General features: G+C 40.4%; 1 protein-coding gene across 3 annotated transcripts in view; it reads right to left on the bottom strand.

Moving 5' to 3' along the window:
- Positions 1-399: 399 nt before the first annotated feature.
- knk (protein Skeletor knk) overlaps positions 400-16,803 on the bottom strand; it is a 186,034-nt gene continuing 169,630 nt past the window's right edge. For all 3 annotated transcript variants that reach the window (XM_068384030.1, XM_068384033.1, XM_068384038.1), the window contains 5 exons: positions 11,189-11,292; positions 6,016-6,162; positions 5,703-5,810; positions 5,488-5,598; positions 400-769 (listed from right to left, as the gene is read on the bottom strand). In XM_068384030.1, the coding sequence (XP_068240131.1) occupies positions 537-769; positions 5,488-5,598; positions 5,703-5,810; positions 6,016-6,162; positions 11,189-11,292 (703 nt within the window). In that variant the 3' untranslated portion in view covers positions 400-536. The remainder of the gene's footprint in view (positions 770-5,487; positions 5,599-5,702; positions 5,811-6,015; positions 6,163-11,188; positions 11,293-16,803) is intronic.

Below are 16,803 nucleotides of genomic sequence, written 5' to 3'. Positions count from 1 at the left end.
ATGATCTTTATCTGTCACATATTTGGATGAAAAAGGAGAAGGTTGCCCAAGCTTGTAGAAATTACCTCCTCTTCCCAAAACCCTGTACCAAGACATTCAACTGCCCCAGTTTATCTGAGGCTTATGAGTGAGAGGAGTAGAAGGATATTTATAATTTTCAGGAGTTTTAAAATTTCATTAGAATCTTTATTTCATGGCTATATATCAAGATACTTTAGTAAAATTGATATACAGAAAAAGAAAAAATTCAATACTTGTGCCAGATAAAAACTTTTCATTGTAATTTCGTTAAACTAACATACTGAAATAACTTTCAGACTACAAATATTACCAAAGCTAATTTGTACTTACTAATTAAACTAAAATGTTTTACATTTGTGGTATTCAAAAGCTGTTTCTAAAAGGAATTATTTTCTGGAGATTTATAAAAACTGATTTAACAATAAGACGTATTACATATATCATGAAAATACTTGGATACAAATTAAAGTGTATTTTAGGTACAGTATTTAAGTAAAACTAAAGCCTAAAATTTCTCAAACTAAAACCATAAGGTATGACCATAAGCCAAGAGTTATGAAAATATAAATATGAATGGCTGGCACTGACATCAACATGCTATTGCTTGCTGCTTCTCTTAAGATTTTTTCAGTGTTGATTTCATCAAGGATGTAGAGCCTAAATCCCATATTCTTTCCGGTCCAGCTATTATAGTACACAACATCCGGCCATGAATTATTGGGTTTGAAGGTCAGGACAGCAGCACTACCTAAAAGTCATGATAACCATTAGAAAAGTAAATTTAAAATCTTATTGCATTTTTCCCAAACACAGTATGTATACAATGTCATGTTTAGCACAAGCTGGTTTACTCATTGAAGATTTTTAACAAAGTTTATGGCTGAACAACATCTAAAATATTTTCCAAATACATACTTTAAAAATACAGTAATTGTTGTGATAAAAATTAAACTATAAACTTTCATTATGAACTAACTTTTCTCAAGGAACTAGACCATATGTTTCATTCACCACGAAAAAATGTCAGCTTCAATCATGTTCACAAGAAAATGAATAACTTGTAAATTGTTACTCAAGACATGGGATGCATACTGAGACCGCACTTTCCTCTTTCTAAATTCTAATGACACCCTACTTTATTTTCCAATTCAAGCAATAGCGATCTCGTAGTAAACTTTGGTGACACCTGTGATGTCCAGAAACAGGGACAATAAAAATTAGCCAAACTGTAAAAATAAGACCGGAATAAAAATAGATAAAGACAACACAAGACACATGCTTACAGCTCACTGATCAGATAGTAAGATAGTGTGGTTTAGCTCAGGTAGTGAATTTCCATCACCTTAAGAGTTCTTGTCTTGAATGAGTTAAGTGGTAATTTTTCTCTACTAAAGGCAATAAAATAATATGTAGGTAAGGACAAATAAAATATGTATTATTTGGGAATATAAGTCGCTTAGGTTGCTTTAACACCATCACTTGTTTGTAGGGAATGCTTCAACATATTAAAACATTTAAACTTGCCTCATATACCAATCACGGGATAACTGTTGGATAAAATAATTATGAAAGGCTTCTACGGTTTCTCTGATCATGGAACAATTATTGAAAAGGATTATTCGGTAAAGTTAATCAATGACATTGCATGAAATGCTACACCAGGAGAGAGTGAACCATGGGCAATTTAGTTTTAATTACATTATTATTTCTATACTTCTCAGAATAGAGTAAGTTATTAAGTGGAAGTACCAACTTTAAAACCTCTACATAACACATGAAAAATAACCTCCCCATACCCTCTCTCCTTCAACTTGGCCACCAAAACCCTGAATTTGTTCAAAACAGGAGTGGTTGAGAGTTAGCACAATAAAAATCTCTTCAGAATTAAGTGGACTCAAACACCGAAGGTAAGCATCACATCAAAAGTGGTGAGGTGGGTGAATCAATAGAAGTGCTCAAGGAGGGAAGGAAAAATTTATTAATTTAAAAATTGGTTTTATTTAAAAAAATCTTAGCCTCTCAATAGATCAAGCAGAATAACAACACTAGGGGTGGTGATACCTACAACAGCAACTTGAAACCAGAATCTACATCTCGCAAATTGAGTCCGTTTATTCTATTCTAGGCAATGCCAAAAAAAAAAAAAACATCAAATGCAAAGGAAAACTATGTCATAAGGTCAAGTTATCCTATCCCTCTAAATAATTAACCAAGAACTAGCTATGATTTGATGAGATGAACCAAAATAAATATTTTTGGACATTGCCATGTTTCATAAATTGCAATACGAAAAAATTTCATCATTAAGCTAGAGGTGTAGGATTTTATATAGAGTAGAAACAAATAAAGGAGTTTTGACAAAGGAAAAACTAATTTTTGGGGAGGTGCTGTGTGGTCTCCAAGGACTTTCATATGAAAGGCTAGATCAGGGAATCTAATAGGACATAAATACCAAAGAGATATGGTCCCCCTTCCTCTAGTCTAGTGTATCAACCTGCAAGGCCTGGACTAACTCACAAGCTCATTTGAAATATCTGAAAGTAGTCTGTTAAGACTAACGACATGCACAGCATCTCCGAAAGGAACCATGAATCCAGTCCTCACCAGTGTCCCTATGCCACAACAAACCCTCAATACTTTTGGCACTGAAGTGAACACTTCTAGAATATTAAGATTAGTACTTGTATTCAGGTTTTTTCTTATTTCCATGGCAAGCACAGAGACTTGAACTGGTACACCATACCAAAGAGGGAAAAGTGGAGGTATTTTCGAAAGGTCTTGCAACATTTTTAAGTACTGCATGCACCTACAGATCCACAGAAAGCATGAACACACACACACTCTCTCTCTCTCTCTCTCATGGAAGACGACACTACCGTTTTCATCCTGAACTTCGTTTGATGAACAAACCCGTTCAGAGGAAAGAGGTCAATGACCAATCTCCAGACCCTAGTCTCCTTCACTACCAGGAAGTGCAGACTGTAAAAGCCCGGAGACTTATCTTGAACAACTTCGAGAGCGTTCTTCTCCAACATCCCTTCCACCTCTGCCCATACGGGCAGGGCTTTTGGCGATATTGGATGATCTCCCAGAAACTATCGGTAACTTAGAGGGGTGGGGCCGGCAATCCTTAAAAGACAGCAATTAACAGTCCTGAAGGACACTTGCTACCCAAGGTTCACCCGTGTCTGCCAGGTTGCCCCTAGTGAAAGAGAGATCCCTACTCCTGGCAGTAAAAGAGGGGGAATACCAGCATCAGCATTTAGATCTCCTTCCCCTCTTCCCACTGCCACCTTTCCCAAGAGGAATGGGTTGGGGTGCTCGAAAAGGCTGTACTTTTGGAAAGAGGTTGCATGTGGTGCCGATCGGGGTCACAGGATGAGCGCAGGACCCTTGCTTGATCCAGATCCGGAAAGGATTGGCTTCTGCTGCTGCTGCCACCTTTGGAGGGCCGTAACCCAAGAAGGAAACAGCGCATGGGATCAGGAAGTCCAGGAATCAGTCTTCAAGATTACATTGCTGCCTGCACACAACTCCTAGGAATGAGAGACGTGTGTCCCCGCACTGACGAGTTCCTTAGTGACAATACCACCTACAGGGGTAACTTATGAATAACAGGAAACTTGAGTGTCCTGTCTCTTTAGAACCCAGTTAGCCTACTGGTGAGCCAGGAAAGTCGGTGTCTTTCCACCAGATGCCACGAGACTTTTTTTTTACTTCTCCAAAGACTCCGGGGTTGATAACCTAGTTGTCTGTGAAATACATAACTGCTCCTGTCCACTGGACCACTGCAGAGAGGCCAGGGCAGACCACTTCATGGCCATGGACTCAAGAGGCCAAGAAGGAATTGCTCTCAGGCTAAAGTCTCTCCAATGAGTGTTTCTTGTGTCCAAGTCAACCTGCAAAAGGGCTGACGTAGTATTCTCTGGCGTGGAGAACCTTAACTGTCTGGAGAGTGGGGGGGAAGCAGGATCTTGATTGACTGACCGGACTCTCGCGAAAACTCTGATCCATCTATAAGTCAACAACACCTGACCACGATAATTCCTAAGAAAGCCTCGAGCCTTGAGGAGCACCCAAGTACCGATCAATGGCGAATGTTCTTATCAGATTGAGGTGCCAAGGTTGCCTTCCCAATGACATTGCACTCATGGATCACGACTACAACTTGCCCCTTACAGGACGCACAGAGGGAGTGTGGATCTACAGCAGGTTTACTCAAACAGTTGCAGCATTCCTCCTTTCCCCCACCAAGTACATATATCTTGCTTAACATCCATCAGTCCAAGTCAACAACAGCATTTACTCCCTGAATCAGAAAAATATTAAATGAACAAGCTTGGCAATGCTCTGGCAGTAGATGAGTACTTGACAGAGGCTGAATCAAAATTAAAGCCCTCCAGTTGGTTAAGGGGGATGGGCTCCTTGGCTGCTCCCTTCACCAGCTGGATAATTGTTCATTATCCAAGTTTCAACGACAATCTCCAGCTCGCACGGAATCAATCTTCCTAATTAAAGGACGGGAGTTTGCATGCTGGGTAGGAACTTGTGATCATTACTTAGCTTTTTATGTACAATTCCAAAAGACAATGATGCACTAGAATATAACTACAGAATGTAAAACTTAGCTAAAATAAGTTGCCAAAACAGGGAAGTTATCAAAAATAAAATGGTAATAACCACCGAGTAAATAAAGTATGATTGTCTGAACAAGATGCTGTTCCAATAACCCACTAACTGCCAAATGTAGAAGTACTAGATATGAAAAAAAAATTCTTGCAGTATTTATTTTGAGGTCTGCAAGAAATTTTTGCTCGTGTAATTATTTCACAGAAAATGCACTCAGTTTGTGCAAAGTGGCTACTATGTCCATCCAGGCTTTATTGTCCTTTATGTTTATAAAGAAAAAAAAATCAAATGGTTTGAGCTTTTTTTCTACTAATATATTGTACAGTATTCTAGTGCTTTTAAATAGAAAGTCAATTCAAACTACTGTATCTGTTTTTTTTATGCCATTTAATATTTGCAGCTAAAATTTAATGCCATTTTGAGTGTTTAACTTAATTGATCAGAAATCCCATCTGAATATTCTGTATCTCAACAGCCAAACATGTCGTTGGTGTCCCTTAAACAATAACATATTTGGTGAGAAGGGGTGCATGATTGGCGGTAACCAGAAAAACAAAAAACCAGAGAATGTGTAACCTTTCAAGCCTACGAGGAAACGGCTTTGACATTAGGGTTGGTTAACAGCCTCTAGGCAAGATGGGAATAGCATATGTATGATAAGTATAGGTGGAATATCTATTACTTTACAACCACTTTTTGTTATTTTAGTTTCAAGCTAAAACACCACATTAATTTACCATAAAATATTCAATAAGTAAAAAATATTAATTATAAAACAACAAACGCCATGGTTAAAAACTTAGCAAAGGCTAAAACAACACAAATTTGGTACATTACCATTTTCACAGTGAAGATTTAATGAATTTCGATAACTCTCAAAAGTCATGAATTCAACATCCTTGCGCCGATCAGCTTCAGGCGTGTGCTGCCACAAACACAAACGTCCAGCTTCAAGAAAGAAAATATATCATTTATATAGAAACGTTAAGTAAAAAGCTGAAATAATTTCATTCAGTGATAGTAAGTAAAGAGAATTAAAATATCTCTCGTACCTGCTGAAGGCCTGGAACCACCTCTTACTGAATAGCTGATTCCGGCAAGTACACGTACATCTTTTTGCTGATCTTCAGTTAACTGTGAATAACCTCCATGAGGTTCATCTGTAAAGTAAAAGCTTGGAATATGAAATCAATATTTATAAGATATTCAGTTGATATTTGATTAAAAAGATTTTCAGTTGATATTTGACTTCAAAATACTGTAATACCATATGTCGGAACCAAATTACTAGAAAAATTTTGCATTACTTTTTCACAGGCAAAGTACAATCTTGATATGAAGATAGCCTGTACTACTCTTACATACCAGTAATAATCATAGGATGGTAACTTTTGGGGTCATAGGGAGTAGAGCCTCCTTCCACAATGAACTTGTAATCTGTATTGCGTTTCAAATACACACTGGGAGACAGATATCCATTAATGTACCATGCTAAACCTGTCTCCGACTCCTCTGCAAGAAAAAGAAAAATTACATGGTATTTCTCTAATGACAGGTAGTGGCATTTATTATAGTAATGCCTCAAAATACGCAATCTACTCGTTCTGAGCGGCTTTCGTCCCGTGATTTTTTTTGTATTATGGCGACAAGTTTTATATGCAATCCGCCTAATTCTTTCCAAACCCTAAAAGGATGCAACATTAAATTTTATAATAAAGCTATAACCACAATGAAATACAACCAAATACATTTGAATAATTCAATATACCTAATCTAACTTTTGATATATGTAAATTAAGTAGTTACTAGAACACCATGCAATAATAAATGGAAATACAATGCGTAAAGTACAATACAGTACCAAAGTACTGTACTGTACTATTATAGTTACCATTACTACTGAAGTACATTTTCTATTTATAAAAAAAAAAATTTTCCTTCAACAAGCTCATTTTTAACAGTATAACTTTCCTTTTCTGCCTGGCTGGTGAATTTCTTACCGTATCATGAAAATTTTTTCGTAATACATGGTGAAAAAATAGTCGCATCTCGTTTTGCATCGTGAAAATTTTGTATGTAGCAACATTCGTATCAAGAGGTATTACTTTTATAATGTGTTTAAGTGTGAAAATTAAGACGAGTAGCCTACACAACAGAAATATCCAGGAGTACAATATGACTGATTGATTTAAAGTTTTCAGGGATCCTGACATCTAACAAAACTGAAGTCTCCCTAGTTTTGGAATAGCATCTTGAAAGTCATTCTCTCTCTCAATTGATTGTTTTAGAATTTTACTTTATATATCTTTCATTAAATTCATCCATTAACATACTCTATGCACAGTTGATCAATAAAGTTAAACCTCATAAAATGTTTATCTTTTAGTGCCTACAAGGTATATTATCTATATCATCCAGTTTAATTCTTACAATCTACTATGCATTTCTGGCAAAAAATAGTGTGCTTTTCCTCGGTATCTCCCACACTGATTACTTTATCATAATGGTACTCTATAGACCTCCCCCTAATTTTTGATTAATGCATTGGCAAATCTCGTTAATTAAGGAGTTTACTCTTGTCCTAATAAAGCCAAAGCCAATTGAATTCGGCTGCTGGGCAAGTAGGTAAAGCAATTCTAATACCTACACTCCCCCGTACCTCCCTCTGTCTAGACCCTCCTCCTATCCATCTAGTAAACCCCTTTCCTAGTCTCTCCGGCGTCGCTTACCACTTCACAATATTATTGTATTTCGTCAGAGTGTATAAGGAGTTTATAGCCTTTAGCCTATTTATCCAACTTGATGAACTTCTCGAGGGCTTCTTTAAACTGTGTAAATATAACGAAACACGCATTACGCATTTCCTTTTACTCTTTTACTATTACCATCATTACTAGCATAAAACAGGACAGTATCATGTTATTACTATTGTAATAAATAGTATACAGTACTTTAATTTTTATACTCGGCAGTCTAGTGAGAGAGACAGAGACAGTAGGGTCATTAATATGCCAGTATAGAAATACGATGTACAATACTGTACTATATTATTATTACAATAAGGCACATCCACTGCTGTAGTGTACTTTACATTTGAAGTACAAAAACATTTCACGGCAATTATTTACAAGTGGGGAAAAAATCCTTAGATATTACCTAATGTCCCCAAAAAATTCAATAACCTATTCAAGACGAAGAGATTGTATACACGTAGGAACAAAAAATGACTTGTATCATTATTGTACTAAATCCAGAATCTCATTTAAATATATAGCTTTATTAGTTATGAATAAAAATAATCTACGTTAATAGTGTTGTTAAAGTAAGAAATAAGAGGACTTATAATAATGAACAACCATACAGTTTATGCAGCATGATCTTCTGCAACCAAAAATAGTTCAATTCTGTATGACACTAGAGGGGCACCCAGTAGAGCGCAGACCTCCAATGCGGGAGCTTATTTCTTGACCTTTTGCTTGACCATGACCTTGACCTTCCAAATTTAAATAATTTCCAGCTTTTTACATAACAGTTAACCCCTACAAGTTTTATTACTATGTTTAACCCTGGAACGGTACGGTGGGTCGTCCGCGACCCCGATCGTCAAAACAAAAGAGGTTTTTCTCACGTGACTCACCCCCGTGACTGAATTTGTGGGTAATCGACCTGCAGTAGGTGTCTCGCCTACACGCTCAAGTAGTGTCCAGATGTGCATCGCTGTAGCTGTACTCCTTCCCAGATTTCCGAGACGCGTCGGGGTCGAGCGCGACCGAGTTTACCCTTCTAAGGTAATTTGCATAATTATCAAAGTTATTACGTATTATGAAATTGTCGTAGAATGGTGCAACTTGTATAGGTTATCAGTTGTGGAAAGTCTTGGTGGATTGTTTGGCTACCATGTGCATGATTTTTTTTTTAGTTAAAATGTCGTTCATCACCACGAGGACCATTTTACCGCGAGTGCCCCTTTTTCATTTTTTTTCATTTTTTTGCCAAGTCATTTTTCCGTAAGATATTGCCAAATAGTGTCGCAAAACTTTTGCCTTTTTAGTGTTGGAAAGTGTGTCTAGATGATCTGGCTACCCATGCGTGACTTTGTTTTTGTCAGATACGACGTAGATATTGGTATGTGGGGTATTTAACTGCGGTTGCCAATTTCTGTTTTTTTTCAATATTTGTAAAAATTTACTACGTAGTAAGGAATTGCCGTATATTATTGATTTTTTTTTTTCATGTTTATTTGTTAGAAAGTGTGCCTTGATGGTTGGGCTAACACGTGCATGTCTTTTTTTTTTATCTGAGATGCCGTATATTAGAATGTTGGCCATTTTTCCGCGAGTGCCCCTTTTTATTTGTTTTGCATTTTTTTGCTTAGTCATGTTACCGTAAGGAATTGGCAAGTAGTGTCGCAAAACTTATATTTTTATAGTGTTGGAAAGTGTTTCTAGATGATCTGGCTACCCATGCCTATCTTTTTTTTTTAGCCAGATATGGCGTATATATAGGTATGTGTTCGATTTGCCTGTGATTGCCATTTTTTCGTTTTTTCCCATTTCTTTCAAAATTACTACATATTAAGGAACTATCACAGAGTAATGATTAATTTAGATGTTTATTTGTCGGAAAATGTGCCTTGATGGTTTGCCTAGCACGTGGCTGAAATTTTTTTTTTCTGAAATGCCGTATATTAGAATGTTGGCCATTTTTCCGCGAGTGCCCCTTTTTATTTGTTTTGCATTTTTTTGCTTAGTCATGTTACCGTAAGGAATTGGCAAGTAGTGTCACAAAACTTATATTTTTATAGTGTTGGAAAGTGTTTCTAGATGATCTGGCTACCCATGCCTATCTTTTTTTTTTAGCCAGATATGGCGTATATATAGGTATGTGTTCGATTTTCCTGTGATTGCCATTTTTTCGTTTTTTCCCATTTCTTTCAAAATTACTACGTACTAAGGAACTATCACAGAGTAATGATTCATTTAGATGTTTATTTGTCGGAAAATATGCCTTAATGGTTTGCCTAGAACGTGGCTGAAATTTTTTTTTTTTTCTGAAATTCCGTATATTAGAATGTTGGCCATTTTTCCGCGAGTGCCCCTTTTTATTTGTTTTGCATTTTTTTGCTTAGTCATGTTACCGTAAGGAATTGGCAAGTAGTGTCGCAAAACTTGTATTTTTATAGTGTTGGAAAGTGTTTCTAGATGATCTGGCTACCCATGCCTATCTTTATTTTTAGCCAGATATGGCGTATATTTAGGTATGTGTTCGATTTTCCTGCGATTGCCACTTTTTCGTTTTTTCTCATTTCTTTCAAAATTACTACGTACTAAGGAACTATCACAGAGTAATGATTCATTTAGATGTTTATTTGTCGGAAAATTTTGTTTTCTTCTTTTTTGATTGAATATCATCAAATTTTTTTAGCTAAAATATTATGTTTTACATTTTTTTTTTTCGATTTTATTTCCCTTCAAAAAATTTTTTTGGGTCAGAATTCTAATTTTATAGTCTTAAAATAATCGACAATCATCCAGCAATCCACCATACAATTTTTATGCATATCCAAGAATAATTAGATTAGTAAATAACACCTTGAAATTGACATACCCTTCCTGCATTTCAGGTGGCAGATTAGGGAGTCTGAGTCAGTGTGGTTGGCGGCCATTTTGTGGACATATCCGAAGCGTAAGTGGCCCTATCTATATATATTCTTGTTCCCTATAGAATTTGTGATATTTTGCTATATTTTTACCTGCATAAATATCATATATATTAAATATATGTATTTTTTTACGAAATTTTTAAGTACTCAAAAAATGACCTTTACATATGGCCCCTGATATAAATGTAATTTACAAAATAATGAAGATTTTTTTACATATTTCTATTTTAGGATAACATATTTTTATTCCCTAAAAAAATTAGCCACTTCCTATTTCATTTGGGTACCCAAAAAAATTCATGAAATTTGGACAAATTTTTTTGGCCAAAAAAAGTTACCCTTTTTTTCTCCTTTCAGATCTTCACCTCCATGGGTCCGACTTCATCCAAAATACATCAAGATGTGTCCTAAACATTCAAGAATCAATTCCTAAAAGGATTTGTGTATATATATATAAATTTTTTTTTTTTATAAATTTTAATGTAAGGTCTTGTTATTTTTCTACTTAATTTTTTAAAATACTTATAATAAATAGTTTTTCAGCGGATGAGTAGTATTTATCTTTACAGTAGTTTTAAGCATTCATTGAACTTTTTTTTGGCAAAAGAAAAAAGGAGGTTACTGCAAAAACAGATTTTTCAAGAATTATTTTTTGCGTCGGGGTCGCGCGCGACCGAGTATACCCTTAAAGAGGTGTCCGAGGAGCGTACCTATCCAGGGTTAAAATTATGGCCAGGAAGCTGTTCACAACATAACCTCCTTCCAACTTTATTGGCGGAGGTAATTATATACATTAAAATAACAAAACAAAAGCAATTATCACTGAACCCACTAAAAATACCCAAGATCTCTAGAAACCACAAATACAAAACTTACGATTTGTCATTGCACTATATCCACGTGGTCCACCATCAGGTCCCAATTTAGCCTTAAACTCACGGAGAGCAGGATCAGCTAAATGGAAAGGTCCCCAAGGCTTCCTGTAGTAAAACATGGTAAAATTTACGTTAAATTACTATAAGACTTTTTTTACACACAGTAACAAGGATAAGCTTACACTTGGTATATTGATAGATAACTATTAAAAGTCTTTCCACATCATAAAATTAAAAATTCCATAGGATGTTCCAGATTCAAACAATCGTGACATGCTAATAAAAAGGATATAAATTTCTAATGATTTTGTAGTACTGGAAGAAACTTGGTAAATAAATATTGTGCAACCATCAGCTCCTCAATCATGTGCACAAACAAATTTAAAGGATGGGGTTAGCCTTATTTAAGCCTTTCTCTAGTACATGTGTCTATTCTGTTATTGCTCTGGGATTAGTCCTTGGGAGACCCCACACAATATAAAAACCCATTAGGAAGGAGAAACCTATTTTTGGGGAGGTGCTGTGTGGTCTCGAAGGCTCCTCTCTCCTCTCTAGCTTCGAGTAAGGAAAGGCTTACACAGTCTCGCTCAGATAGTTTAAGATGGTAGCCAAGCACAAAAAAGTGCAAAGGTGGTACTGTATGTCTCCAGTATTCATATTGGTGACGTACCATCGGTCACCAAACTATTTACAGGATAGGAGGTGCTGCGATAGGTTTAATAGAGCCTAAAGCCATGGGTCTCCATAATACACACACTGTCCATGCCTTCCACACTGAAACAAGAGTCCTCGAGCAGGGGAGGCTATTTGTTCAGTATTTATGTTTTACTGATTTTATGTTCTAGCCTTTTGACACCACACAGCACCTGCAAAATAGGGTTTTCCCTTGTCAAAATGGCCTTTTTTTTTAAATCTTGATACAGTATTTGCATTACTAAAAATAATAATTTTCAATATTAATCTTACCCGATAATCATGTAGCTGTCAACTCCGTTGCCCGACAGAAATCTACGGACGGGATATGCCAGCGATCGCTATACAAGAGGGGGGTGTACTCACCAGCGCCATCTGTGGTCAGGTACTGCAGTACTTCTTGTCAACACCACCTCAATTTTTCCTCTGTCGTGCCGCCGGCAAGACCTACATGGATACGCTCTTGATTTTGGAGTCTTTGTTCACGGTTTTGGTGAAGTATTGCTCTGAAATTTAGCTTTCGCTATACAGGAAGCTTTTCCCTTAGCTTAGATAGCTTTTGGATTGATTTTGATTAATGGTATAACGATCTTTGCTTTAATTTGGAAACCCCCCTTGACTGTTCTCTAATTCAAGATGTCCGACCATTCTCAAGCTCCTAGACAAAGACGATGTAGTGTTAGGACTTGTAATAGGCGTCTTCCGAAGGCCTCGGTTGATCCTCACACCGTTTGTTCCGACTGTAGGGGAAAATCCTGTCAGTTGGAAGATCGATGTGAGGAATGTGCCGGGCTTTCGGAATTCGATTTTAATGAATTCCTCAAGTATACGGCTAAGTTAGAGAGGGAGAGAGTTAGGAGGAGTTCTTCTCGCTCTTTGGTTTATTCCTCCCCCCATGATCCTCAACCTTTTCCTTCCCCTGTAGTGGTGACCCCCGAACCTATTACTAGTGCTCAGCCTGATATGTCGGATGTGTTACGTGCCATTCAGGCTTTAGGTGATAAGGTGGAGTCTGTAGTGAGTGACCACAAATTTCTCTTGGCAGATGTCAAGGAACTTAAAGTGAAAAGTGCAGTGGGAAGTGGTAGTGCCAGTGCTGTGCCTAGTGTCAGTGTCAGTGTTGCGCATGAGGATACTTCTGTGCGTGCCAGTCGTCCTCCCAGTCCGGGACCTCTTGCAAGCTCCCAAGCCCAGGGGAGAAGCAATGTCGAAGGGCAAAAGGGTTCGGCAGGCCTTGATCGGCGCACAGTAGTATCCTCAGTGGTTGCGGGCGTATCTTATAGAGATCGTCACTTCCACTCTCAGACGATTGAGCCCTTAATTTCCTCGTCTGCGGAAGAAGTTTCCGGGAGGAAACGCTGGACCCAGGTCTCAAGGCCTCTTAAGCGTAAGGTCCAGACCGAGCGAGTCCAACAGCCCAGATGTAGCCACTGGGCTAGTTCGGACTCGCCGCAGTCATCTGATGGCTGCACGCCTCCTAAGAGAGGTAAAGCGATGCCTCAACAGGCCTCTGCCCCAACTTCTGTTGATCCCAAGTTGGCTATGCTGCAGACTATGCAGTCGCAGCTTGCGGTGTTGATGCAGGAGTTTCAGGCAGAGAAGGTTAGCACACCTCCTCCTGCGAGCGCTCCTCCACCTCTGCGCAGTCCACCCTGCCAGACGTATGATGTTGAGGTTCCTCAACCTGCCTCCATGCGTGAGCTGCCGCATTGGGAGTTGCCAGATACCAGCGCTGTGCAGCAACCTCCACTTTGCTTGAGGCAGGAGCCTCTTACTATGCGGCAACCTCCTCAACACTTGAGGCAGGAGCCTTATGCTTTGCAGCAACCTCCTCTACCCTTGAGGCAGGAGCCTCATGCGTTGCGACAACCTCCTCCATCCTCGAGGCAGGAGCCTCATGCGTTGCGACAACCTCCTCCATCCTCGAGGCAGCAACCTCTTGCGTTGCGGCAACCTCCACCATCCTTGAGGCAGCAACCTCAACTCTTGCGGCAGCCACCTCAACTCTTGAGGCAAGAACCTCAACTCTTGAGGCGAGAACCTCAACTCTCGAGCCAAGCACCTCAACTCTTGAGGCAAGAACCTCAACTCTTGAGGCAAGAACCTCAACTCTTGAGGCAAGAACCTCAACTCTTGAGGCAAGAGCCTCTCTCTGCGCAGCCACCTCCTCAACCCTTGAGGCAGGCGCAACTCTTGAGGCAGGAACCTCATGCTATGAGGCAGCCACCTCAACGCATGCAGCAACCGCATTCTTCGCAGCATGAGCCTCTTCCCATTCAACATGAACCGCAGTCTATGCAGCATGAGCCTCATGCCTTACAGCATTCGCTTCTCACCTCACTTGCTCCTCAGACCCCCGCAGAACCTCCTTCATCCCAGCCTCATGACTTTGTCATTACCAGCCCTCATCCTCTTCAGCAGAGACTTGATGATGAATCCGCAAGTGCGCATGCACCCGTTCTTCAGGATTCAACCATTCAGCATACCGCTTTATCGTTACCTCTCGCTTCTCAACCCTCAGGTGATGAGGTTTCTGAGGATGAAGCTGCTCACCTGGATGATCCTTCTTCTGATGTGGAGGAACCCAAGTCGTTGCCACCCTCCATTGACTTTCGTAAGGTCCTGACGCTGTTCAGAGAGTTATACCCTGAACACTTTGTTTCTGCTACCCCTCGTTCTCCTCCATCCGAGTTTTCTCTAGGCATGCAGCCTATTAAGTCTGCCTACACTAAGCTTGTCTTCGCTAGATCATCAAAGAGAGCTTTGAGAATTTTAGGGGATTGGTTGCAGTCCAAGCAGCAACTGGGAAGGACGTCTTTTATGTTTCCTCCTCCTAAGCTGACTTCTAAGTCGGGCGTCTGGTATGCCACGGGAGAGGAACCAGGCTTGGCGATCCCTGCCTCTGCCCAGGCTGACTTCTCAAGTTTGGTTGACTCTCCCCGTAGGTCGGCTATGAGACGCTCTAAGGTCTGCTGGACCTTTTCTGATCTGGACCACTTCTTGAAGGGAGTCTTTCGCGCCTTTGAAATTTTTAATTTCCTCGACTGGTGCCTGGGGGCCTTGAGCAAGAAGACTGCCCCTTCTGACAAAGACTCGGCCATGCTGATCATGTCCTGTATGGACAAAGCAATTCGCGATGGTTCTGGCGAACTTGCTTCTATTTTTGTCTCGGGAGTCCTCAAGAAAAGGGAACAACTTTGCTCCTTCCTTTCTACTGGTATCACCTCTTGCCAGAGGTCACAGTTACTGTTTGCTCCTCTCTCCAAGTTCCTGTTTCCTGAGGATCTAATCAAAGAGATGGCTGCGGCTCTTATACAGAAGGAAACGCATGACCTCGTGGCCTCTTCAGCACGTAAGGCTAAGGTTGTACCTTCAGTACCGAGAACTTACCGCACCCCAGTGGCTGATACACCTGCTACCAGATTTATTCCGCCCTTTCGTGGCAGAGCCCCCAGCCGAGGAAGTACCCGCCCAGACGGTCACAGGGGCAGGTCCAAGAAAGGTGCCAAGTCCACGAAAAGCAAGCATTGACTCTCCTCCTCTCCAGACAGCTGTAGGAGCCAGACTCAAGACCTTCTGGCAAGCCTGGGAAAGAAGAGGTGCAGACGCTCAGTCTGTCAAGTGGCTAAGGGAGGGTTACAGAATTCCGTTCTGCTGCAATCCCCCTCTGACCACTTCTCCCATCAACCTCTCTCCCAACTACAAGGAAAAGGACAAGAGGCTAGCGTTACATCAAGAGGTGTCGCTCCTGTTACAGAAGGAGGCAGTGGTGATAGTCCGGGATCATCAATCCCCGGGCTTTTACAACCGTCTCTTCCTGGTGGCCAAGAAGACAGGAGGTTGGAGACCGGTGCTGGACGTCAGTGCGCTCAATGCTTATGTCACCAAGCAGACGTTCACTATGGAGACGACGAAGTCGGTCCTAGCAGCGGTCAGGCAGGAGGACTGGATGGTCTCGTTGGATCTGAAAGACGCCTACTTTCACGTTCCCATCCATCCAGACTCCCAACCTTTTCTGAGATTCGTCTTTGGAGAGGTTGTGTACCAATTCCAAGCCCTGTGTTTTGGCCTAAGCACGGCACCTCTGGTGTTTACGCGACTGATGAGGAATATTGCGAAATTCCTTCACTTGGCGGACATCAGAGCCTCCCTTTATTTAGACGACTGGCTTTTAAGAGCCCCCACAAGTCGTCGCTGTCTGGAGAGTCTCAGATGGACTTTGGATTTGACCAAGGAACTGGGTCTATTGGTCAATTTAGAGAAGTCCCAACTTGTTCCTTCCCAAACCATCGTTTACCTGGGAATGGAGATTCAGAGGCAGGCTTTTCGGGCTTTTCCGTCGGCCCCAAGAATCAACCAAGCCCTAGAGTGCATCCTGAGCATGCTGAAGAAGAACAGATGCTCGGTGAGACAGTGGATGAGTCTAACAGGGACTCTGTCATCGTTAGCCCTGTTCACCGAGTTAGGGAGACTCCACCTCCGCCCCCTTCAGTACCATCTAGCAGCTCACTGGGACAAGGATATGACGCTCGAGGCGGTCTCTATTCCTGTTACCAAAGAGATGAGGACTACTCTAATGTGGTGGAAGAGCAACATCCTTCTCAAGGAGGGTCTCTCTTTAGCTGTTCAGACCCCCGATCTTCATCTCTACTCGGACGCATCAGACTCGGGCTGGGGCGCGACCTTGGACGGACAGGAATGCTCGGGGACATGGAACAAGGAACAGGAAACGCTTCACATCAATTGCAAGGAGTTGTTGGCAGTACATCTGGCCTTAATGAACTTCAAGTCCCTCCTGCTAAACAAGGTGGTGGAGGTGAACTCCGACAACACCACAGCCTTGGCGTACATCTCCAAGCAGGGAGGGACTCATTCGAGGAAGCTGTTCGAGATAGCAAGGGACCTCCTCATTTGGTCAAGAAG

The sequence above is a fragment of the Palaemon carinicauda genome, chromosome 1, assembly GCF_036898095.1.
Source record: "Palaemon carinicauda isolate YSFRI2023 chromosome 1, ASM3689809v2, whole genome shotgun sequence".
NCBI classification, from domain to species: domain Eukaryota; kingdom Metazoa; phylum Arthropoda; class Malacostraca; order Decapoda; family Palaemonidae; genus Palaemon; species Palaemon carinicauda.
This window is presented reverse-complemented; position numbering and strand designations above follow the sequence as displayed.